Raw genomic sequence first — 24,975 nt, 5'->3', positions numbered from 1 at the left:
AGGAGCTGAAAGATGTCGTCTGGAGAAATCACCCTACAGACTTCAGACAGAGCAGTTAGCTCTTGAGAAGTGAACCAAAAAACCTGTTTCAGAAATAGTTAGCTTGCAGTAACTGCCTCCAAAAGATTTGTCAAACCATATTTCAGCCTGTTTCTGTAATTTGTTTTTTAAAATCTTATGCACAACAGGTCTCGCATTTCTGCTGGTTGATTTTCCATGATTTTAAAAAATATTATATTTTTAACTTTTTGGCAGTTTGAAGTTATTTCAGGTTAGGGTTAGGTGCGCCGTAAATGTTTTTCCTATGAGTACATTATTTTTATAATCGTCATTTCTGCTTTGTCATTGTAGAATCTAATAATTGTCTAAGATGCAGCCTGGTTTCTGCAGTCATGAATGGACCGGGTCTCCGTGTTTCCTCTGTTGTTCAACATTGAATGTGCTTTCCACTATTAAAGTTTACGTTAAACTTTGGTGCGGGTGCTTAAGACTTTCTTTTCTTTTCTTTGGCTAAATTAAAAGTACCACTTAAAGCCTTTTAGCGCAATCGCACATGAAGCTAAACGGAACAAGTCTGTATAATTAATATATTTGTATCAGTGGTGCATGGAAGCACTTGCTTTCTACTCTTCATTTACATTGTTGTCTGCGCCCTGCATGGATGACATTTCTTTCCAGCGGTAATTGAAGCTCTAGTCTTTCCCCCTTAAACAAAAGAGAGAACCTGAGCTCTCTCCTTCATGTATATTTTAAAGTCCTTCTAACTGTTACCATCCAATAGTGCTTTAACTAACTCATAACTTATCATTGGCCATGGCTGGTGGACCTCTATTCTCCTGTCCTCCTTGGCGATGAGCATTGAGGAATAGAGGCATGAAAGGCGGCATGTGGTGCCCATGACAGCTCTGATAGGTCAACTAAAGAGCCTGCTCTACATTAAGACGACACACACAAAACAACACACAGGTGGTTACTTAGATCTTTCCTCATTGTGTCGGGGCAAACATTTCCAGCAGTTTAACTCGCGGTGACTCAGAACTCTGAAAACCACACGTCCTGGGGTTTATTATTATGATCTAAATATGCTGCCATATTTAGACTGCTATATTTGACTTTTACTGATGTTAAAAGTTAAACCATAAAATATTTTCACACTCAGCAATTAAAACAAAAACCTTTTTTTGGGGGGCGCAATGCCAGGCTGCAGCCAGTAACAAAGGTACCACACTTTATATATTTCTGGATAGGTTTCTAATACAAAGGAACTCTGAACCTTTTGGTGACTCAAAATCAAATTATTGTTCGTGTAGCCGGCTTTCTGGAGTTTTGTTTCGGTAAAGCAGAGTTTTATATGCAAAATAAGGAGCAAAGATACATGTTTGGGTGTAGAGGACCACTACTTTATTCTGCCTTTTTTATTGACACACCCAGAAGTCTTATTTGTCACCTGACGTCATTAACCTGTAGTGCGCACAACACCAAAGCGGAGGGAAACCAGTGTGACAAACAAACGTCCCCTCCTTCCTCCTGATGAAACGTCTCGTTTCAACCTAAAGCAGCAAAGAGGAATGAAAATAGTCTATTATATTGGCAGAAGAACGCTAAAAATCCCAAAAAGTGCTCCTCCTCAGGCGGAAGTGTCACACAAACTTATAGATCTAGTCTTTCACGGAGGAAGATAGGGATACTGATGTCTTCATCAATGGGCTGCAGGGATCCTGGAAGCCACCCATTAATGAATAAAACATTAATAAACCGTAAATTAAACAAATGAGCTTCCAAACATTTGGAAAGTTATCAATAAACATTCAGCTCACTTGTTCAATTAAGTTTAGTCGGTCTGCTCTGCTGCTGCACGGCGTTCACTTGTTGCTGCACTGAATGCAGATGTAATTACAAAACTAACTACAAAAATCCACAATATTGATTTCATTATTAACTTTTTGATGACATTAATACAACACATATTTAGGGGAGCATTAAAAAATTATTAGTATTTAAAAATAACATCATTTAAGAATGTAATAATTGTAATTTTTGCATGTATATATTTATTTGAAACCTTTCTTACTTATTTCTAGATTTTTTAAATAAACAAAAAAAAAATCAGAGATGTGGAGCGAGAGTAAACTTGTCATTTAAAAATATACAGAAAAAGAGAAATAAATCTATTAGATGTTTACAAGTGAAACAACTGTTGTAGTTTCAGTAGCTCGAGAAAACTGGTTCCAGCACGTTCTGGCAGACTTAGGTGTAGTAGGTGAAAATCCTTTGGGTTCTTTTGATCCATGTGGTAAGTAACACCCCTTTGGCTTTATGTCTAAAAAAAAAAAAAACGTCTTATGCAATGGCATTCAGAATGACCAGCTTGCTGACCACCTGGGGAGATGATCCTCCTCCATTTGGACCATTCCAACCAAATCATTTACAGAAGACAAGAAAAATAATACATTAAAATAGATGCAGACAAGAACAACCCATTTATGTTGTTCATTTTAGTCCAGTTATTTATTTATAATAATATCAAAATGAAAAAAACGATAACGAAAAGTCATGCAGCTGTTGTAAAATCAGGGGTTAATCTTCTAAGTTACATTTCCCGCTGTGACTGTGCCTCAGCGGTACAGGAAGAATGGCACATGTGGATCCATGTGAAAGTGCAGTTGGCCAGATGTTTTGAAATCTGGGGAGATTATTGAAATGGTTCCAGCGAGTCTTGTGTTTTTAGGCACCGCCCACTGTCCACGTGGGCTGGAGGGGGTGGATGGGGGGCAGGAAAGAAACCTCCTGTTGGATTTTACTTACAGAGAGATTAGTGTCTGCATTAGCTAAATGCTATGGGTCACTTCCAGTTTACGTTCATGAGATATGCTAGATGGAAAAAGATGGATCATTCCGTTATCATTATTATTATCATATTGTTTCACAAAAAGCCAGTGTTCTTATTATAGCTCAAACTTTAGCAAATGTTACACTATTTATTGGAACATTTATTTACTTTAAGATCTTTTACATTTTTCTTTGAATTTTGTCATTTTTGTATTTGTAGTTATTGCAGTTTTTAGCAAGTTTAAATACTATGATTTTTGAAATTGTTTGTTAGAGGTTTAGGGGTTTGTCATGTTGTACTACTGAGTGTAACAAATATATAGTTTGTCATTTTTAAACATCTGATTTTATTAAAACTATAGGCAAAAAACAAAAAATAAAGGAAGACAGAAAATAGTTGTATAGTCACTCTCATCTACTTCAAATACAAATTGAATTGAAGTTATTACATCTGTATCAAAATGATTAATTGTGGCTTAATAAAGGTGCATGGAATTATGGGATGGATTCTTTCACAAAATACAATAGTTTTGTTTAGCAAAATAAACGTGAAAGGTAGTGTTCAAGCTTCTTTTGTGTTATTTTTAACACCAGCCCCTGACATTACACAAATACTGGTTACTTTAAGTGGAAACATGAAAACAATGATTCCTTCATATTTTACCACATGATGAGGTAACCTGCTGACAGTTTGGAAATGAAATTGTTGCAGATTTCCCATAACTTTCTATTAATCCTTTAACATTTTTCCTATTTGGTTCAGGTGTGGCTGAACAGTTTAATTTAGTATTGAACTGTGGTTTTCCAACTCCATGAGCAGTTTTTTAGCTGATGTAGCTGAGATGTAATGCGGATTTGTGATCATGTTTTGTGGAGGTTGGAGGTTTGGTGGATGTTTGAGAGCTTAACCTGCTGAACTGAGTCAACATGAGAGGTGCTGGCCGTTGTGTTGTGTCAAAGGAGATGGGCTTTGGGTCCGATCCAGCACTAAACTCAGCTCATGCTGGTCCACCAAGCTTAAACAAAATTCTTTAAAGTAAACCAGACTTTTTCTATACTTTTCTCAAGCCAATATAACCATGGGAACCATATTTGATACAGGCATTTCTGAGACCCCTATCTCATTAGCATGATCCAAAATTTTCTCAAAAACCCATTGCAAAAAGTTGGTCCATGTTCTCTGCCCTGTAGTTCATCTTCATTCCACTAGGGGCAGTAGAAGGGCTTTTCCTGCTCATTTTAAAATACCGGTAGTTTGCCTCTGTGAAATCTAAAAAAAAACTTTGGGCAGGAAAAAGGGTAGCTAATTTTCAAAACTTTATGGTGAGAATGCCTCATCTATTGTTTTTCAGTTTTTAAGTGACTGCTTGCTGTATTGAAAGAATGTAAAATTTGTTGATAGTTATTTTTTATAAAATAAAAAAAAATTAATTATTTACCCACTGTCTCTAATGTGGATGACTTAGAGACAGTGGATAAATATGTTAATATTTTTGCATCTTAAACTAACATTGTTGTGAGGAAAAACTTGCCCAAAACTCAGTTGAAACCAGAGGCTTACATACACCGCATGAAAACACACATATGCTTTTTTTTTCACTTTCAAACATGAAATAAAAGTAAACTTTTTCTGTTTTAGGTCAATTATAATTAGCAAAATCTTTTCTATTTGCTAAATGCCAAAATAATAAGACTAGGGTTTTTTAGGAATTGTTTTATTGCCATGGATTTCATCTAAATGTAAAAAAAAAGGACATTTCTGTCAATTCTTTGATGTAGTGGGCTTTACAGGGTTAATTAAGAAACATGGATGCACAAATGATGAGCTACTCAAATGATTTAACTTAAATATGGATTATTTGGATATTGCACTTTTTATTTATTTATTTATTTATTTATTTATTTATTTATTTATTTATTTATTTATTTATTTATTTATTTATTTATTCATCTGTAATTATTTCACACCTAAGTGACCAAATTCTCATGGGACAAAGTAAAGAAGGACTTTTTGGAATTCCTGTCATACTTTCTCTTTGTGTTTCTGGTTGTGTTATCGTCCCTGTTGTCTGATTTGGTCACAGCTTATGTGGCCTCAGATTCATCGCTGATGAGTTGGACTGTGTGATGTGGCTCTGTGCTCTACTTAGTTTACCGAAGGTCCGTCAGGTCTGCTGACAATAATACTCACTAAACCCCCAGCTGTTTTGCCTTAATCAAATCCCAGGGGTTTTGGCCTGGCTAAATGAGGTTAGCTAATCATTCAGAGTGACTCAGCCCTGTCTGCAGCAAGCAAACGCGTCCTTGCAGTGTCAACTCAGAAATGCTTGGGATATGACAATGGGGAAACTGTTTAGTCACTAGTTCTAGCAGATGTGTTTCAGGTGAATAAAATATCACAAACTTTAATTTAATTAAGCTTTTTATTTACTTATGATTTAATCTAATCAGCAAAAGTATAATACAATAAATGATAGAACGGTACTTACTGTAGTTTCACTTGAAAAACATACTAAATACTTCATACATGCAACATTTAAAACTGATTCAAACCATTGACTGTAAATGAGAACTGGACTGAGGGATTGCCCCAAATCCCATAGACTTCTGTTGAGAAATAAACAGCTATCACTCAGTCATTCTGTTTGTCAGAATGACCATTCTTGCTTTGATACCTTTCATGTTCTTGCTAATCTTCATTTCTTTAATGATATTTTTTGCTGTCGTTCAAATAATTCAAGCTATAAACTGACCAATCAGATTCCTCAATAAAAGTAGGTGGCCTCATGTTGAACCTTTTGATTGACCGATTCTCCAGAGACTACTTTCAGTGGTAGGGGTGTTGACTTCCAATAAGCGTACTCCTGATTGGTACGAGTGGTTGCCATAGAAACTGTGACTCAGACCGACACGGACCAATCACTGCTTACTGAGGAAGTATGGATCCAACATGGCGACTTTCTGCAGAAAAAGGAGAATGAATTGACTTCAGTTGGTTGGAACCGGAAGCAAAGCCTTTGAATGACGTCACACTCACTCAGTCCAGTTCTGTTATACAGTCAATGGTTCAAACCCTTTGATCTCTTAAGACCTGGCGTTCACATGCCTGGACATCACGTTTTGGGTTATATCGCCATGTTAGTTAACTCTTGTTTGGCTCAGAAAAAGTTTTTTGTTGTTTTGAAAACTACAAATAAACACACTTTTAATCAGCAAAGTTAAAACCAACAAATAAATACTTGCACACAAAGTTAATCAATTAGTTAAAATCACTACAACGTCTGCTGTTTTGGTAAAACAAACAATAAAAAAGCTCAAAAAGCACAATTTGAAAAAAACTCTGAAGCAATTTTCTGTGCTATAATTTGATTGGTTCTTTTTTTAAAAGATACATTCAAATCCTGTTATTCCATTGTTTTTATTTCTATATTGATATGCTTCTAAGTTTTATTTTTCTAAGGATTGTTTATTGTTATCATTATTTCTCCTCATCTCCAATAAACTCTTCTAAATGTTTTTTTTTTCTTTTTAAAACGGGAGAATGTTTATTGACACCATGAAACAGTAAAATCCATTCATCAATCCATCTTCCATTCCTGGGTCACAGGGGTTATCTGTCCCAGCTACTTCAGGGCAAAGGTTCGGTACTCAGGACAGTTTGCTAGTCCATTGCAGGACCACACACAGACACACGTTTGAATTCCCTCCCAACTCCTTAACCCACTCAAGGTCGCCTCACAACAGAAAAAATAAATAATTAAAATCTATAACAACAATTGACGGTAAATACTTTTTTAAAGACAGATGCACTCTGGTTTGCTGCAGAGACTTCTGGGATATTTTTTAGGAAAACTGGATTCTGGCATTGTAGATTCAGGCACCACCTACTTCTAAGAAGTGAGTGGTGAAGGAATTCTGACACAACCATTCACTTCTAAAGGAACAGAGTCACTGATCAGCCAATGAAACACATCTTTGCACAGTGAGGAAAAGCCAGGATTCAAACCAGCAACCTTCTCACTGTGATCACCAACACACCACTGCATTTAAAGAATGTTTTCTAATCTTTTGTCTCTCGTGGTCATTCTGTTGACGGAGCAGCAAACTGACTGAAACCTTTTCTTTTATGGATGTTTGCAAAACTGCAGATGATTGTTTCAATAAGAGTTGACAATCAACTGAGTGAAAAGCCATAATGTAGTCAATGATTTTACATCTTTACAATAGCAGTGAGGAAAGTTACATTTCGTTGGCAAACACAAGTTTGTATAAAGATCTGATTTGTTTTTGTTGTGTTTATATAAATGCACACAAAAATTAAGCCGAGGCATCTACTCATGAACTCTTTATCCATTTATACATTCAGGAAAACACACCATCTTATCATCTTAAAACAACTATATTGTGTTTTGAATGCTGTCCATTGGTGACCAGTAATCCTAACTGAGGGAAGTCTTGTATGCTTGGCGTGTCACGTGTCTTTGTGTGAAGGGAATCCTTCTTCCTGCCCGTCTTTGTGTTCAGCTCGTCACCACCTGAAATTTTAAGAGGTCAGTTTGAGTTCTAAAGATTAACAGCTTTTCTTTTTGTTCAATGGAATTATTTAAGTACCCAAGTGGTGTACATGACAGCGTAATTTAAGGTTTATGCTTCTCTTTTAGATGGAGAAAGCAGAATCTATGAGGATTAGAGATTTGGGCTGTCTTTCTTTCAGCTCTAATGTGTATATATAGGCATTATCTTTGCATGCAGCATCATTTATAGTGCACTCTTACGTAACCTTCCGAAGGGGACGACACGCAATCCAGCTTGTGGGACTCAGCATGCTAATGCACCCTCTGACATGTGCTTGTGAAGTTGAGGTTGATCGCTGTGATAATGCATGCAAATAGTCATGCTATCCCACGGAGAGAGTCTTAAAAGGTTCCAAAGATTAATTCTGACATGGCAAAAAAAACAAAAAACAACAACGTACAGGTCCGATCAGATCCAAATCTGATGATGGCAAAACAGAGCAGACACACAGCCAGCCTATCATAAGTTTCTGGGAAATGCTCTATCTGTACATTATAATAAGTGAACACTCCAAAACATTGCTACCAGATACTCCTCTTTGTAGAAACAATATTTTCTAGTTGTTGTTTTTTTTAAGACATCTGGGTTTGTTTTGACGATCAAATGCACTTTTTTATTATATAAAAAGGAAAGTAAAGCCTTTTTAATTTTGCCTCCCATCTTGCTCTCTGCAGCTGCAAAGGAATTAATGGCATAAAAAAATAGAAGTATTGTGATAAAGATTAAACTGATATATTTACATTGTGGATATTCTAAATTATACATACTGTACAAGACAAAATAATGAGGACACACTTTATCATTTAGTGTCAGCCATGTCAAAGTACGTCTGGGCGTGTGTGTTATCTATTGACTTTTGGACTTTTTGCACTGGAATATTCAAGTTCAAAAATATTATTTTAAGACCATTGAAAACTTATGTGGAAGAACAAAATAAGACAAACTTATGTAAACAACAAAAATCCAAAAGGGAGGGAGAAGAAGAAAAATCTTTTAAGCTCTCATCCCCCCGTACCTCATGTCATTATATTCCTAAACCCAGTGCATACATTCAGCAATTTATGTGTCCATTTCTTTTCCAAAGAATTTTATATTATTTTTATAACTTTATATTGTTGCCCTGACATAAAATTGAGACTGAGCGCAAAAATTAAATTTAAAATTGAGGTAAACTTAACAAACCGAGACAAAATAATCCCCAGTGAAATGCCTGCAGAAAGAGAAGAAGGTTCTTGAAGGCCACACCAGACAGTCTTTATCTGGTTTTCCCTATAAGTGCAGCCAAACAAATGAATCAGCCAGTGGACCAGAACCTCCGTCCAGGCAGAGAGCCATAGTTTTACTTTGAATCAAAATATTCGAACCTTTATTCTATATGATTGAGATATAGTGATACGGTAGTTGGAGTTTAGAAGAATATTTTTTTCTGATCTATTAAATTACATGTAATTTAGTAAATCTACACCGCCTCATGTTTTCTGACTGGTCTTTATTATGATTGTAGCTTTTTTAACTGCCACCTTGTTCTTCCAGGCGGTTCGTCCTGCAGTGCCCTGCAGTGCTGCTCCTGTATATTTAGCTTACAAAGCTGTATTTGTAGATTTATGTACACTGACAGATGGAGCGTCTCGTCGGAATGTTTTACTGTTGCTAGGAGATGTGGAAACATCCTGTCAGCTGTTGGTACAAGCAGATTGATGAAAATAGGGAAAAACAGGGTCAAAGGGATGCAAACTTAGTGCTGCTGGACGCCAGGTCGTTTCATTTATAGCAAACGTAAAGGTAAATCTTTGATTCACGTGTACAGATTTGAGTGTTTACAATTTATTATAGTACATGCATAAAAGCTTTTGTTTCTAATTACTGTTAAACAAATGGAGACTCGTACAAAAAACATCCTTTTTTAATGATATTTTACAAAATTGAAGTCAAGGAGGTCACAAAGTGCTACAAATTAAATATTTTGGTATACATACTTTGAAATTTAGGTAAATTCATCTAAACCCGTTTGTCTCTGTCAGGGTCACAGGGCTGCTGGAGCCTATCCCAGCCTCTCAAGGGCGAAGGCTTTACACCCTGGACAGGTCGTCAGTCTGACGCAAGGCTTAATTTCTAAATCTTCTTGAATAGTTCCATCTGCCTGACCTATTGAACTCAATGTCATCCTAAAACAAAAGAGCATAATATGATGAGGACAAAGTTTTTAATTTTCTTTTTGTTTATTTTTTTTATAAACCATTTGAACCACCACTACAAAAATATAGTTTTACCGTCGATAGCTGCTAATAAGCAGGTTGCACTTTGCTCATGTGTGACCCTGCCAAACTCCTGACTACAATACCCATAATGCTTCATCTGCATCAAGCAGTGTGAGCTTGTATTTTACCAAAGTCGAACATTATGACAGATTTTTGAGCACTGTTCACCACCGAAAATCAACTTGAGGTCAGTAAGCACAACCACAGTTCATACTTAAGACATTCCGAGTTATAAATTGGACTTCTAATTCCACCTAGATTTTTGTTTTATTTAACATTTTTGGATTTAAAGTGTAACATATTGTCCAAAAGGTAACTAAAGGAAACTTGATATGCTTTGATTAATATTAGTTTCTTTGATAATGAATCATTCATTCATTCATCTTCATCCGTTTCTTTCCCTTTCGGGGTCACGGGGCTGCTGGAGCCTATCCCGGCCGCTCATGGGCGAAGGCAGGGGGCACCCTGGACAGGTCGCTAGTCTGTCGCAGGGTAGAGTGTCCACAATCACACACCCACGCACTCTCACATTCACACCTATAGGGACAATTTAGATGAACCAATTGACCTCTGAAGCATGTTTTTGGACGGTGGGAGGAAGCCGGACTCCTCGGAGAAAACCCACACATGCACGGGGAGAACATGCAAACTCCACACAGAAATATATGGAGGCCTTTTTGCTCTGAGGCAAGAGCCACTAAGTGGAGCACGGTGTCTTATTTCGAAAGGATGTCATTTCAAAAGTTCTAAAATATTTCATGTTTTGAAAGATTTGTTCTCTTTATGTTTCTGTTTGATTTATGAAAAGAAAGACTGTAGTTTATTTGTATTGATCATATTAGTAACAATAATATAAATACAAAGCAGTCTCTTGTTTTTTTTTAGAGTGCATCTTCTTGACTAACCCACCACTTCTGGACCTCTTGTAGCTTCTTCTTGCTATTTAGTTTGTTTCTGCAATCGTAATATTTGACAGACTTGTGTTGGCAAAGGTCAACTGCTTTTTGAGGCACAAGACTTATGCAGACTTCAGTATTTTTTCACAAGTTCCCCATCTGAAAATGGTTTGGATGTTTGCACCAACTTGTCTGCAATAAGGTCGCTTTCACTGCTCCATCACTGTCGTCACAGCTGCCGTTAAAGCAGACGGTGTTTTTTTCAGTCCAGCTAATAATTGGTTGTCTTGTCTTTTCTTAACTGCCCCTGCAATTGGTGAAACTTTTCTTTATGGTGAGTCTCAGAGTGTCGCTGAATGTTGTATTCTTTAAGCGCTGCAACCTGTTGATTACAAACCAAGCACGCAGGTTTTGCATTCAGCTCCATGAACAAATCTTCTTTCTCTTTCGGCTTTTCCCATCAGGGGTCGCCACAGCGAATCATCCTTTTCCACCTCACTCTATCATGAACATCTTCTACCCTAACGTTAGCCAACTTCATATCCTCTGTTAAGACATCCATATATCTCCTCTTTGGCCGTCCTCTTGCCCTCCGGCCAGGCAGCTCCATCTCCAACATCCTTCTACCAATATATCCACTATCCCTCCTCTGAACATGTCCAAACCATCTCAGTCTGGCTTCTCTGACTTTGTCGCTAACACAGGCAACATGAGCCGTCCCTCTGATGTACTCGTTCCTTATCCTGTCTAACCTGGTCACTCCTAAGGAGAACCTCAACATCTTCATCTCTGCTACCTCCATCTCAGCCTCTTGTCTCTGTCTCACTGCTACCGTCTCTAACCCATAGAGCAGAGCTGGTCTCACCACTGTCTTGTACACCTTTCCTTTGAGTCTTGCTGGCACTCTTCTGTCACACAACACTCCTGACACTTTCCTCCAACCGCTCCAACCTGCCTGCACTCGCCTCTTCACCTCTTTTCCACAATCCCCATCACACTGAACTGTTGACCCCAAGTACTTAAACTCCTGCACCTTCTTCACCTCAGTCCCCTGTAACCTAACGCTTCTACCTTGATCCCTCTCGTTCAGACACATGTATTCTGTCTTACTACGACTGACCTTCATACCTCTTCTTTCCAGAGCAAACCTCCACCTCTCTAGCTGTTCCTCCACCTGCTCTCTACTCTCACTGCAAATTACAATGTCATCCGCAAACATCATTGTCCAGGGAGATTCCTGTCTTACCTCGTCTGTCAGCCTGTCCATCAGCATAGCAAACAAAAAAGGACTCAAAGCTGATCCTTGGTGTAGTCCCACCTCCACCTTGAACTCCTCTGTCTGACCTACAGCACATCTCACCACCGTCATACTTCTCTCATACATGTCCTGAACTACTCTGACATACTTCTCTGCCACTCCAGACGACCTCATACAGTACCACAGCTCCTCCCTTGGCACCCTGTCATACGCCTTCTCTAAATCTACGAACACACAATGCAGCTCCTTCTGACCTTCTCTGTACTTTTCCATCAACATTCTCAAAGCAAAAATGGCATCAGTGGTGCTCTTACGGGGCATGAAACCATACTGCTGCTCACAAATCTCCACCTTCTTCCTAAGCCTGGCTTCCACTACTCTTTCCCACAGCTTCATTGTGTGGCTCATCAACTTTATTCCTCTATAGTTGCTGCAGTTCTGCATGTCACCCTTGTTTTTAAAGATCGGGACCAGAACGCTTCTCCTCCATTCCTCAGGCATCTTCTCACTCTCTAAAATCCTATTGAACAACCTTGTTAGAAATTCCACTGCTGTCTCTCCTAAGCACTTCCATACCTCCACAGGTACGTCATCAGGACCAACGGCCTTTCCGCTCTTCATCCTTTTCAGAGCCTTCCTAACCTCATCCTTTCCAATCTCTGCTACTTCCTGCTCCACAACAACCACATCTTCCTCCCTTCTTTCCCTGTCATTTTCCACGTTCATCAGCTCCTCAAAATACTCCTTCCATCTTTTCTGTACACTCTCTTGGGTTGTTAGCACCTTTCCATCTCTGTCCTTAATCACCCTTATCTGTTGCACGTCCTTCCCATCTCTGTCTCTCTGTCTGGCTAGCCTGTACAAGTCCTTCTCTCCTTCCTTTGTGTCTAACCTGTCATATAGCTCATCGTAAGCTTTCTGTTTGGCCTTTGCCACCTCTCTCTTCACTCTACGCTGCGCTTCCTTGTACTCCTGTCTACCTTCCTCAGTCCTTTCTACATCCCACTTCCTTTTAGCCAACCTCTTCCTCTGGACGCATTCCTGTACTTCCTCATTCCACCACCAAGTCTCTTTACCGTCTTTCCTCTTTCCAGATGACACACCTAGCACCTTCCTACCTGTTTCCCTGATAATCTCTGCTGTAGTTTCCCAGTCATCTGGAAGTTCATCCTGACCACCCAGGACCTGCCTCAACTTCTGCCTAAATTCCTCACAAGTTTCTTCATTCTGTAGCTTCCACCACTTGGTCTTCTTTTCTGTTTTCCCTATCTTCTTCTTCCTGACCTCCAGAGTCATCTTACACACCACCATGCGGTGCTGTCTGGCTACACTCTCTCCTACCACCACTTTGCAGTCATTAACCTCTCTCAAATGACCTCGTCTACATAGGATGTAGTCCACCTGAGTACTCCTACCTCCACTTCTGTATGTCACTCTATGTTCCTCTCTCTTCTGGAAGTAAGTGTTGACTACAGCCATTTCCATCCTCTTCGCAAAGTCCACCACCATCTGTCCCTCCAGATTCCTTTCCTTCACACCAAACCTGCCCATCACCTCCTCATCACCTCTATTGCCCTCACCAACATGCCCATTAAAGTCTGCTCCAATAACAACTCTCTCTCCTCTGGGAAAACTCTCTATGACCTCATCCAACTCACTCCAGAATCTCTCCTTCACTTCTAACTCACAGCCAACCTGTGGCGCATACCCACTGACTACATTCACCATCACCCCTTCAATTTCTAACTTTAGGCTCATCATCCTGTCTGAGACTCTTTTCACCTCTAGAACACTGTTTACAAACTCCCCCTTCAGAATCACTCCTACCCCGTTTCTCTTCCTATCAACACCATGATAGAAAAGTTTGTATCCTCCTCCAATACTACGTGCCTTGCTGCCCTTCCACCTTGTCTCCTGCACACACAGTACATCTACCTTCCTTCTCTCCATCATGTCTGCCAGCTCTCTGCCTTTCCCTGTCATTGTGCCAACGTTAAGAGTCCCTATTCTCAAACCTATGTTCCTGCCTTTTCCCTTCTCTCTCTGGCCACGGACCCTTCTGCCTCCTCTCTTTCTTCGACCAACAGTAGTCAAATTTCCACCGACACCCTGTAGGTTAACAGCATCGGTGGCGGTCGTTGTTAACCCGGGCCTCGACCGATCCGGTATGTCTAAAGTGTTGTGGATGATTCGCATGGTTATTTTGGCAATTTTTACGCCGGATGCCCTTCCTGACGCAACCCTCTCTATTTATCCGGGCTTGGGACCGGCACAGAAGTTACTGGCTTGCAACCCCTGTGGCTAGATTAGCTCCATGAACAAATAAAACTGGCCATTTATCCTGGAAAGCTTGGCTCTCTGCACGTCAACCTTTGTTCTCTTTGACGATGACATTTTGTTTATTGGGGTGTCAAACCTGATCATTTTTATAGCAAATTAACAGTGGTGCGCAGTAGGGGAGGTTTGAGTCTCGATACCAATGTGGCAGGATTGTTTATTGTGTTCTTTACATTTATGTAATTACTGGTATTTCAAATTGGTTCCTGAACGACTGTGTCTGCAGCTCATTGCTGCCCCAGCAGTCAAATTTCACACACGTAGGTGTGCAACAACTAATGGGATTTGAACTTAACTTTACAGTGTTGCTTTTGTTTCCTTTTTTTTTTTTATAGTGACTTTGCTATTTTATTACTGCCTTCATTTGTAAAATATAAGTTTGTGGTGCTGTTGCTTTTATTTTTGTTAAATTATAGTAGCTTTTTAAAATGTGGCACTAGTTGCTGCTTCCTTCTTAATATTATCGTATGATGCCATTACTAATGTTCCATAATTGATGCATATTTAGTTTAAATTGTTGTAATTAATTAACAAATGTTTTCTTTGCTGTCTCTGTGATTCCACTGTCTTTTGAAGAAAAAAACGTTTGTCTCTGTCCTGGGCTTTATTATACACTTAGTAAACAAACATTTGTGTATTTACAAAAATGTTTTATAACCAGACACATCCAGAAAAATATTGATATTGATATCAGCAAAACTGGGCCTGTAAATAATAATAACCGAGACCCAAATAGCCAGTATCGCCCAACTATTGCGCAGGGAACCGAACTGCATCTTGCCCAGATGTGGCAAATATCTTATTTATTCATGGATCTGTTGTCGTGCCAGTCTTGTGTTTTGATTTTGCTCCCCCTGTAGCAGAATTGTGCATTTTGGTTATTTCTTTAAAAAAAAACATAACTCGTCACAGGAATGGGCTAGAAATAGGCTTTTTTTTTAAACATCCTTATAGATTTTTTTCCTTTTTCCGTCTAATTTGGATTAAACTTGATTTAAACCAAAGTGGTAAAAAAAAAGTGGTTGGGTTGATTGGTTGAGGTGCCGGGGCTGTGGTGATGAGGCTCCGCCTGGGTGGAGGGCTGATCCTGGGCCCTTTGAGTCCTGGCTTCGTACTTGGCCCGCGTCTCGGTGTCCAGTGCCCGATGGCCCCAGTGGCGGCTGCCCGGTACTGCGTAGCGCGCCTGTCCTGTAGCCTTTGGGCAATGACACTGGGGTCACCTATGCACCCTCTCTCCTGGTCTGGTTGGGGAGGATCTGGTTCCGCTAATGAACACGTGGTACACATTGGCAGCGAGAATGCATCTCTACCCCCACGTGCACGTGCACACTGTCACACTGCTCCCTGTCTGCTTTATCCCTCCTCCTAACCCACAGTGTATTGATGGACAGATATATCTTCTGCTTATCTTAATGTCAGATTTTCCCTCTTGGATGTAATATTTGTCTTTCCAGCAGATCTAGTATAAATGTTACGAAGCTTAAAATCATTCTCAAATGAGCAACTTGGCACTTGTATCCCCTCAACTCCCCCCCCCCACTTTCCCCCTCTCTTTTAATTCAATTCAATTTTATTTGTATAGCCCAAATTCACCACAACAGTCGTCTCGATGGGCTTCGTATCGGTAATTGAAAAAGTAAAACATAAAATCAAAAGGATCATGAATACTTGGAATTCAATGGGAAAATACTAAATTGAACTAACAAACTGACTAAGCTAAACTAGACATCCCTACCTTTAGACCCCCCTTTTCCCTCTGTAAAAAAATAAAATAAATATTTAAAACATAAAGTGTAATAAATAAATAAAAAACAAAGACCAAGTAAAACAAAAAGGGGTTTATCCAAATATACACCCTGGCTGTCCGCAGTTACATACCCTTATTGTAATAGTAAAACCTGTCCAACACAAAAAGGCCTTGAGCTTTTATGTGTTTGCTCAGTTGTTGGAAAGGGCAACTTTTCATTTTGTGCACTTTTTTATATTTGTTTTAGAGTTATTTGTTTGTCTTTACTTCTTTTTGTTTTGTGTTTTGTCTAAAGCAGTGTTTTTCAACCTTTTCTGAGCCACGGCACACTTTAACCTTAAAAAAAATCCCGCGGCACACCAGCATCCAACAATTTAAAAAAAGAAGGATAAACTCATAGTCTGTATTGATCTACAGCCCCTCCACAATCTCACATGCATTTTTGAGATAATTGTTGCAGAAAAAGCTGGAAACTGCAGCTGTTTTTTTCTAAAAGATTCAATAAAAGTTAAGTTAGAAGATTTAAAAATAGTTTGATGTGTGTTCGTTGGTTTCAAGACGTTTTTTTTGTTTTTTTTTGGTTTCAAGACGTCTAACGACAGATCTCCTTGTGCCCTGTCACTCTCACAACCCAATGCATCATGGGAGATGTAGTGCATAAAACGGCCGGAGATCGGTTTTCGGAGCTTCATTGTTTTGTTCACTTGTTCCACGGTCTGATACCGGATTCTGTGGAAAGCTACACCGCTAAAGACGAGCTTTAGCTGGTGTTTTTGTTAGAACTGAGCGACTTTACGAGCTAAATCGGGACAAGGAAGTGAAGACTTTAACCACTTCTGATTGGTCAGACTGATGACATGTGATTAAGCCCCTCAAGAATGATTGGTGGAGACAGTCAAAGGGACAGGACTTTTCCCAAATACAGCCGGAGCTACAGCTGAATCGCGGTACGGTCATTCTTATCAAAATGTCTTTAATAAAATAAAATAAACGCAAAGAAAAAGTATTTTACGATCTTTTATATTCCTAACTCCTCAGTGTTTTATCAGGGCCTGTTTGGATGAAACAGAGCTGAAATCCTGGAGATGGGAAATGTTTTTAGATCAGTTAATGAGGGCAATTTTCCACGTCACACTTGACCATCTCCCACGGCACACTAGTGTGCCGCGGCACACTGGTTGAAAAACACTGGTCTAAAGAGTAGTGAGAATGTGCTAAATGATGCCTGTTTTCTGTGTCTGCAGCTTCATCATGGTCCTGGTCTGTCTAATCTTCAGTGTCCTGTCCACCATAGAGCAATATGCAGACTTTGCTACAGGAACTCTCTTTTGGATGGTGAGTATTGTCACAAATATTCCTGGTGGCTGCTGACCTAAAAGTCTCACTCTGATCATCTTTTGATCTATTTGAAGTTTTCCCAAGGGTCTTTTAATTAATATTATGCTGTATTTAACCAAAATCTAAAAAACGTCTCATTTTCTAGGACATCCAGGAGCGATATCATAGATTCCTTTTCTGAGTTGTCGACAGGACTATCGGCGCAGAGTAAACCTGCCCCTTACCCATCATCCCTCTGTTTTAATACTCTCCCACTATAGCTTACAGTCTGTCACACCCCCAACCTCACATTACTGGTCATTACAACAAAAATGGCGAGCAATATTGGAGCTACCCAGCCATACAGTTTTGAGCAAGATGCCAGCTCAGATGAATCTTTTTGTCTGCAAGTTAATGCATTGACATGGAGTGGAGCACAGAGCTTTTGGCTTGCTGATTGTATTTTGTATGTATTGACTACGAGCTTTTTCAAACGGGATTTTTTCGTCTGCTTCTGATTTTCAACACTTTAAATAAGGAAATACTCAGGAACCCAGTTTTAGTCTGAATTGTTTTATATATGTCCCCCATCATGAGAAAAATGCTACAAATAAGAGGCGGGTTTCTGATGAACAATATTCGTTCAGCAGAAACTATGTCCTAGAAAATGACAGGTTTTTTATTCTGTCTAAAAATTGAATAATCAAAATTAAAAGGCCACAGGGAATGCTTTTCCACAGATCAAAAGATGAACAGAATGGGACTTGAATGTATTAGAAATATAATACAAAAATTAAAAGCAACATATATTGCTTCTGTGTCAAGTTGGAGAGATTTTTTGGTTAAAACTGCAAAGGAAAAAAGTCTAATAGGATTTATCATTTTGCTTCTAAGGGCTCATAAAAACCTTTTTGTTTTGTTTTTCACTTTTCATCCCAGAACTATTTGGTTATAATCTTAAAACGTTTTATTCACACAGGCTTTCCTAATAGCATAACATCTAAGGCTCACAAGAAGCAAAAGCAAAGGCAGAGACAAAACATCACTAACAAGACTTTATCTGTGATGCTGTATTTTTATTGTCTGATTAAGTGGATTTAAAAAAATCTAAATATTAAAAGTAAAGCTATGACATACTTAGAAGAGGTTGTGAAAGGACTTTAAAAGCAGAACACCAAAGCAAGGCACAAAATAAAAATCAATTTTAGGTCATCTGGAAGCAATTATTACTGAGCTCTAATCAGATTTCTTAAAGCCTAATTCATAATTCAAAAAGGGAGGAGAAAATAGAGTCCAAGTCAATTTCAATTCAGATCCATTTCATTGATATACCCAATATTACAACAAGAGTTACCTCAATGGGCTTCAAGGTGTGTTCAAAGTCACACCTGGTTTTGTTAATTTTCTGGTTCATTTGTCTTTTAATGTCGCGGGTAAAAAGTGACCCATTACCAAGTTGGTTGTAGAACAAAAACCTTAATCTATCCTTTTCAAACTTGAATGTTTATTTCCTGCTACTTTGTGTTTGTTTGTGTTTGCGTGTGGGCTGTACACCTCGAGGATACTAGGATTGTCTCATGGGTCATTTTTAACCTGTAGATCAGAAAACAAATAAAATCACAAGAAAAAAGTTTCAAAAGGCCACACACAAACTTTCTCTATTACACACTCACAACTACACACATTCCTTCAAACACCTACACACCTGCACATACCTACACGCACACACTTCCTAAAGAAATATAATAGAATAAACTGTTGACTAATAATTTGAGCTTGTTGGCAGTTTTTTCATTTCAGTATAATGAATTAATATAATTTATATTAAATGTAATAATTTATATCACATTCACATAATGCCAAATATAAACCTTTACTGTGTAAAAAAGAACCGACAGTCGGCGTGTTTAAAAAAGTGTGATAGTGTTCACTGGTGATTGTCTTTTTATATTGTGCAACAAAAAGTATGTTACAAAAAAATGAAATTGAGACAGATTTTTTGCACATCACATATTTGAGTTGAAGTTCAGTGAAGCTGCTTTATTTTGGGGCTGTGGTACAGTGGGTAATTTTTTGGCCTTAACACAAAGAGGAGTAAACAGAATGTTAAGATGGCATAAAGGTTAAGTGGCTCTGATTAGGAGAAATATGTAGATGTTCACTGCAATGGTCTCTTCTGTCCACATGATGGAGATATAAGCCATTTTAAAGCTTAGTCCAAAGTGCACAACTTTAAAAAAAAAAAAAAAGCAAAAAAAAACTACTACTAACTACTAGCACCTCAGCACATGCACACATCTAGCTGTGCCAGTTCTCCTGACCTTTCCTATTTATACACCTCAATGGGACGTATTTGGCGCCACACTGAGACTTTTTGCCGATACTTGCTGTTTGATAGACTTTTTCTGCCTTAAAAAAGCTGTTGGAGCTCCTAAGTGATGCAATAAATCGAAGGCTTGCAACAGATAGAAAATTATGGCTGCCAGTTGGCAACACAATAAAGGTATTGCATCATCTGTCTCTTGCCAACACCGGGAATATAAACACACACTCCAGCATTCTTGCACACAGTGTACATATGCATGTGCGCTGTGGCCGCACAGACGCGGTCACAAACACACCCACATGTACCGCCTGCTGAGCGCTGTGACAGCCAGAGGACAGAGTGGACACAGTGTTCTGTAAACTGCTGGCCAGTGATCTTTGAAGACCTCCTATTACAGTTATCTGATTAGTTTCAGTTGGAGCTCAGCAATGTTACCCTCATCTGCTGATTCCCCCTTCGTGCATGGCTTAGTAAGTAAAGAAAAAAACAAATACAAACATAGAAACGTATCATCGTATTTTTCATTTTTATTGCTGCAACGCAAACACACGAGTGCCGGTTTGTTTGAGGAGGTGGAGCTCTGTGCACAGCGCCGTCCGGATGGTGGCATCACTCCTACTCGTAACTATACTTAGAAAGAAAGTGCAAGGTCAGAGAACATTAGTGAACCGCGAGCTGCTTGTTCTGATAGGCCGAACGGACATGAGTCCTTGAGGATATTTGGCCTTCAGGGCAGCTGCCAAAGCAAAGCAAGCTGTGCTGGACAGGAGGCACGGCGGCATGCAAGCAAACACACTCCTAAAAATGTGCACGCCAACATTTTGCGAATGCCTTGCTACTTCCGTGTGCACCTCTTTTGAATATACCCATTTGTGATATGATTAATGATGTGTGACTCTGTATTTCATAATTCTTTTTAAGTAAGTCAGTCAACAAATACACTACACTTTCTTCTTGTTTTGTTTTTTTGCTTTAAGTCCCACTCCCATCATCCGTTCTTTGATTTTTTTATGATTATACCGTTTATAGCAAAAAACCTGCAGAGTGGCAGGAGTTCATTAGAAATTCGCCTTTGAATTGTGGGGGGGAACTGTCAGGTGGGGAGGGGCTGGTGAGCGTGAAGGACCCAAAATGCAGAGACGGAAGGCACACAGTTCCAGGGCAAGGGCTTTATTCTTAACCAAAGGCGGTGCAGAGCAGGGTAACAGAACCAAAACTAACTGTGGGCTTACTGTGGGAAGACGGCCATGGAAGAGACGTTAATGGACCAGCCCCAAGAGGAAGACTTAAATACAAACAGCACTGACAAGACACAGGAGAACAAGATCAGGAGAGATTGGGACTAAGGAAGTAAAACTTAAAAGCATGACCAAACAGGAAACCTTTCAAAATAAAACAGGAAACAGAACTCAAACATGACAGAACAAGGTAGAAAGGAAAAACCAATACAAAGAGACCCAAACCATGACAGGAACTGTTGGCGGAGAGTAAGCCTGCCCCCACTTCCCATTGGTTTACAATCTCTCCTTCTAGCTTACAGCCTCTCACAACCACAACCTAACATCTGTTCAACAAAAGTGGCGGTAATATTGGAGCTGTCGAGCCGTAGAGTTTTTAGCCAGCTCACACAAGGAAAACAAAGATGAAATGCAATCTTCAGTTTAATTTTCCTTGTGTCTTCCATCGTCACAAAAATACTACAAGAACAAACAAAAAACAACATAATTTTCATCAGATTGGGTCTTAACCCAAATAGGGCCTAATATTCCAGATTCATTCTTTTTTATTTACATCAGATGCTCTAACACACCCCAGCAGGAAGATGTCACTATTTAGTTATTCTTTGCAGACTCTAAACACAAGTAATATTGTCCATTTGTACATAACATTTTATAAAGTGTATTTAAAGGATTCTGAAGGAAGGAACAATGTGAGTGTTGTTGGAGCAATTACCTAAATAGAAAGTCTTATTTTTCTTATTTTCAAATACATGGAAGAATAAATATGATGACAGTAACTCTCAAAAACTGTTTAGTTTCCTCTTCTTTTTTACCTTGAAGTGGTATATACCACACAAAATGAACACCAACAACAGTTTCTTCAGGCCCTCTCACCCTCCGCGGGTGGTTTCTCCTCCAAGCTCGGGTTCTCTACCAGAGGCCTGGGAGCTTGAGGGTCCTGCAGTATCTTAGCTGTTCCTAGCACTGCGCTTTTCTGGACTGAGAGGTCTGAGGTCTTTCCAGGTATCTGTTGTAGCCACTCCTCCAGCTTGGGGGTTACTGCCCCGAGTGCTCCAATTACCACAGGCACCACTGTCACCTTCACTTTCCAGGCTTTCTCCAGTTCTTCTCTGAGTCCCTGGTATTTCTCCACTACAATGTCTGGTTGGTTCTCCATTACCATCCTATCAGTCTGGATCTGGACGTCCCACACCATCTTTGCCCTCTCATTCTCTACCACCTTCGGAGGTGTTTCCCATTTTGACCTTGGGGTTTCCAGTTCCTATTCTGCACACATGTTCCTGTATATTATTCCAGCCACTTGATTGTGGCGCTCCATGTATGCTTTCCCTGCCAGCATCTTACACCCTGCAGTTATGTGCTGGATTGTTTCAGGCGCCTCTTTGCACAGCCTACACTTAACACCAATGGTATTTTCGTCAAGGTAAAAAAGGAAATTAAGTTGTTAGTTTTTGAGAGTAAATATCTTTAAGAAAAATATCATCAAATCAATTTATTAGGAAAATTATGTACAAACTGCAGAACTTTTATATAAAACATAAAGCTGTTGGTGTGAATACTTGTAAAAAAAATCACCTCACCTACAACAAGATCAATCTAGTCCAGTTGCAGTTTCCTTCTGACACCACATAAATGTGTTTCATCTTGTCTTTGTCTTGCTTGATGGGATTATAGCTTCCCAGTAAGGCAGCTGCTTGCAGTGAATGAATCAGCAGCCTCCCTAACATCTGGATGACCTCTTTTATGGAAATATTATGAATAATCTCTTCAAACCTCTCCTCCAAAATCATATGTGTCTTTGACTTTTAAAGTTTTCCCAGCTGTCAGTGTTACTGAATGGAATAGACTGGGATTCTTTGGAATTTTCACTGCTGAATTTGAGGTTGGATTGACATAGAGCTGGGTGATGTGGCCAAAAAATAAAATCTCTGATTTGTTTCATTCCAATTGCATTTTGTTGTTGGCCACACATATTTAAAATTAAAATTAAAGTTTAGAGTCGCAGTATCTGTCACACATCTAGGTGTGTGAAATATGTTCCCCGCATTTGATCCATCCCCTGGAGCAGCGGTGAGCTGCAAACAGAAACCATTTGGTGGTTTAACCGTAACCAGCAATCCTAACCTTAACCCTTCCTCTCAGTCTGTGTGGCCAAGGAAAAAGTTCAGTACTGACATATGATGGCATGATGGCATCATAGCATCGACAGCGCCATCTCAGTCCAACAGATTTATATTCCAGTTCCTTCTGGATCTTGTTCAAAATCATCACATGTTCCGCTGCTTCAGCAGCTGAAACTAAAGCTACACGGAAGCAACTAGCAGAACTTACGGCGGCTGGGGGGGGGCACTTCTTATTTTTACATCTGCGCTTTGCAAGAGACCGGCGGACTGACTTTACTCCAAAAAACGGAGAGAGCAGAGAGCTGGGAAACTAAAATGTCGATTTTCCCAAAAATAAATCGTCTAAAAGAAAACAAATCAAATGATTCTATTAAATCGATTATTCACCCAACCCTAGATTGACGTCTTTAATAATTTTCTTGAAATGCATTTTTTTCTTTTCATTTTCTCAGGATAGCTGCGGTCAATATTGTATCATAGCTTGGCAAGATGTGTATTTGCCTACAAAACTATTTTTTGCCTTTGTTTTGAGGGTTAATTTGTAATTAGCAGAATTTCCGACTGCAATACTTATATGGCTTTATCTTTTGTGGTATCGGCATTACATATATGACACAGAAAGTCATCGAAAACTGTTTCTGATACTTTTGTTGTTAGTGTTTTAAAGTATTTAACTTTCCTTATGTCAGTTCATGTGTTTTTGTAGACTTATATGGTGTGCAAAGAACTTTTACCTACACCTGTGTTAATCTTAGTTAAAAATAAGTCATTTATCAGTGCTTTATCTGTGCTTGTGTCCAAATTTCTTCAAACGATATAGTGCGTTCGCTCTTTTATTGGGGTGTCCAACCTTACAATTTTGAAAATCCAGCATCCCAGAAATTTCCCAGAAATCTTTTGCGAAAAACCTCTGCATCGATGGTCACTAAACTGATGAACACAGACCACAGTGTGCTGCATTTAAACAACTTTTCATGGGAAAAAATGTATTTTAATTTATTTTTATAAACATCACAGTTTTAAAAGGTTTTAATAAAATGTTCACATTTATTATGATTTTTATGTCAGGAAACCATGTTTGTCATTAAAAAAACTATGGTGTCTGGATTGCTTTTAAAATCCAAGGCACTATAGTCTCGCTCTATATATATATATTTTTAGAAGTTAAAGAGTAGGGAGGGAATTCGACACAACCTATTTGTCTGCTTGCATCTTTTCTTTCTGAATCTGCATTTGCTTAAGCATCATGGCTATCATTTCTGGGTTTATTCTGAAGGTAATGAACCTCAAATTCACTTCACATATTTCAAGAGGAAACTGAAAGTACCTACCAATCAAAATATAAAAACGTTAAATGCATGGAAGAGAGACATACAGCCAATTTAAATTTACAAAAACATTTCCAGTAATTTTAGTCTTAGCTTCTGTTTAAAGACCCACTCCAATAAAAATAGTGTTTTGGGTTTTTTTATGTTTTTTTTGTGGCCTTTCTCTAATGACATATATGAAGAAAATGAAAAAAGAAAGCTTAAAATTGCATTTCTGAGTATTTCTTTATTCAAATTGTTGTGAATCAGGAGCAGATGAAAAAAATGACGACTGAAAAAGTTTGCAGGTATGACATAGAATCAACTACGGCAAGCCACAAGCTCTCTGCTCCTCTCCATTCTGATGCATCCACTGGCAGACGCCGAAATCCTCGTAGGTCTTCGTTGCACCCGTACTGTTAGGTTGGTGGTGTGAAGGTCTGTCAGCTAGTGAGAGAGAATGGAAACTACGGGATGATGGGAAATTGAGTCAGACTCACTGTGCACCAACGTCCCCCCCCACAACTCAGAGGTGAATTTGTAATGAACTACTGCCGCCCTGCAGAAACTATGCTCTAAAAAACAAAGTTTCTTTTACTTTGCCTAAAAATGGCATAATCATAATTAAAAGACTACTGGTGACACTTTGAAAATAGATCAATTATGATTGGAGTGAGACTTAAAAATGCAAATTTGCTGAGCATTTTCTCTCTGTGTTAAATTCTTTTTTTACAGTAAAGAAACAAAATCAAATGTATAAA

The 24,975-nt window shown here is 38.9% G+C and overlaps 1 protein-coding gene across 2 annotated transcripts in view; it reads left to right on the top strand.

Moving 5' to 3' along the window:
• Window positions 1-24,975, top strand: part of LOC101166715 (potassium voltage-gated channel subfamily KQT member 1-like) — a 202,178-nt gene that overhangs the window by 9,954 nt on the left and 167,249 nt on the right. For both annotated transcript variants that reach the window (XM_011475895.3, XM_020703847.2), the window contains exon 3: window positions 17,145-17,235. In XM_011475895.3, coding sequence (XP_011474197.1) covers window positions 17,145-17,235 — 91 coding nt within the window. The remainder of the gene's footprint in view (window positions 1-17,144; window positions 17,236-24,975) is intronic.

The sequence above is a fragment of the Oryzias latipes genome, chromosome 6 (genome assembly GCF_002234675.1).
Source record: "Oryzias latipes chromosome 6, ASM223467v1".
In the NCBI taxonomy this organism is placed as follows: Eukaryota; Metazoa; Chordata; class Actinopteri; order Beloniformes; family Adrianichthyidae; genus Oryzias; species Oryzias latipes.
This window is presented reverse-complemented; position numbering and strand designations above follow the sequence as displayed.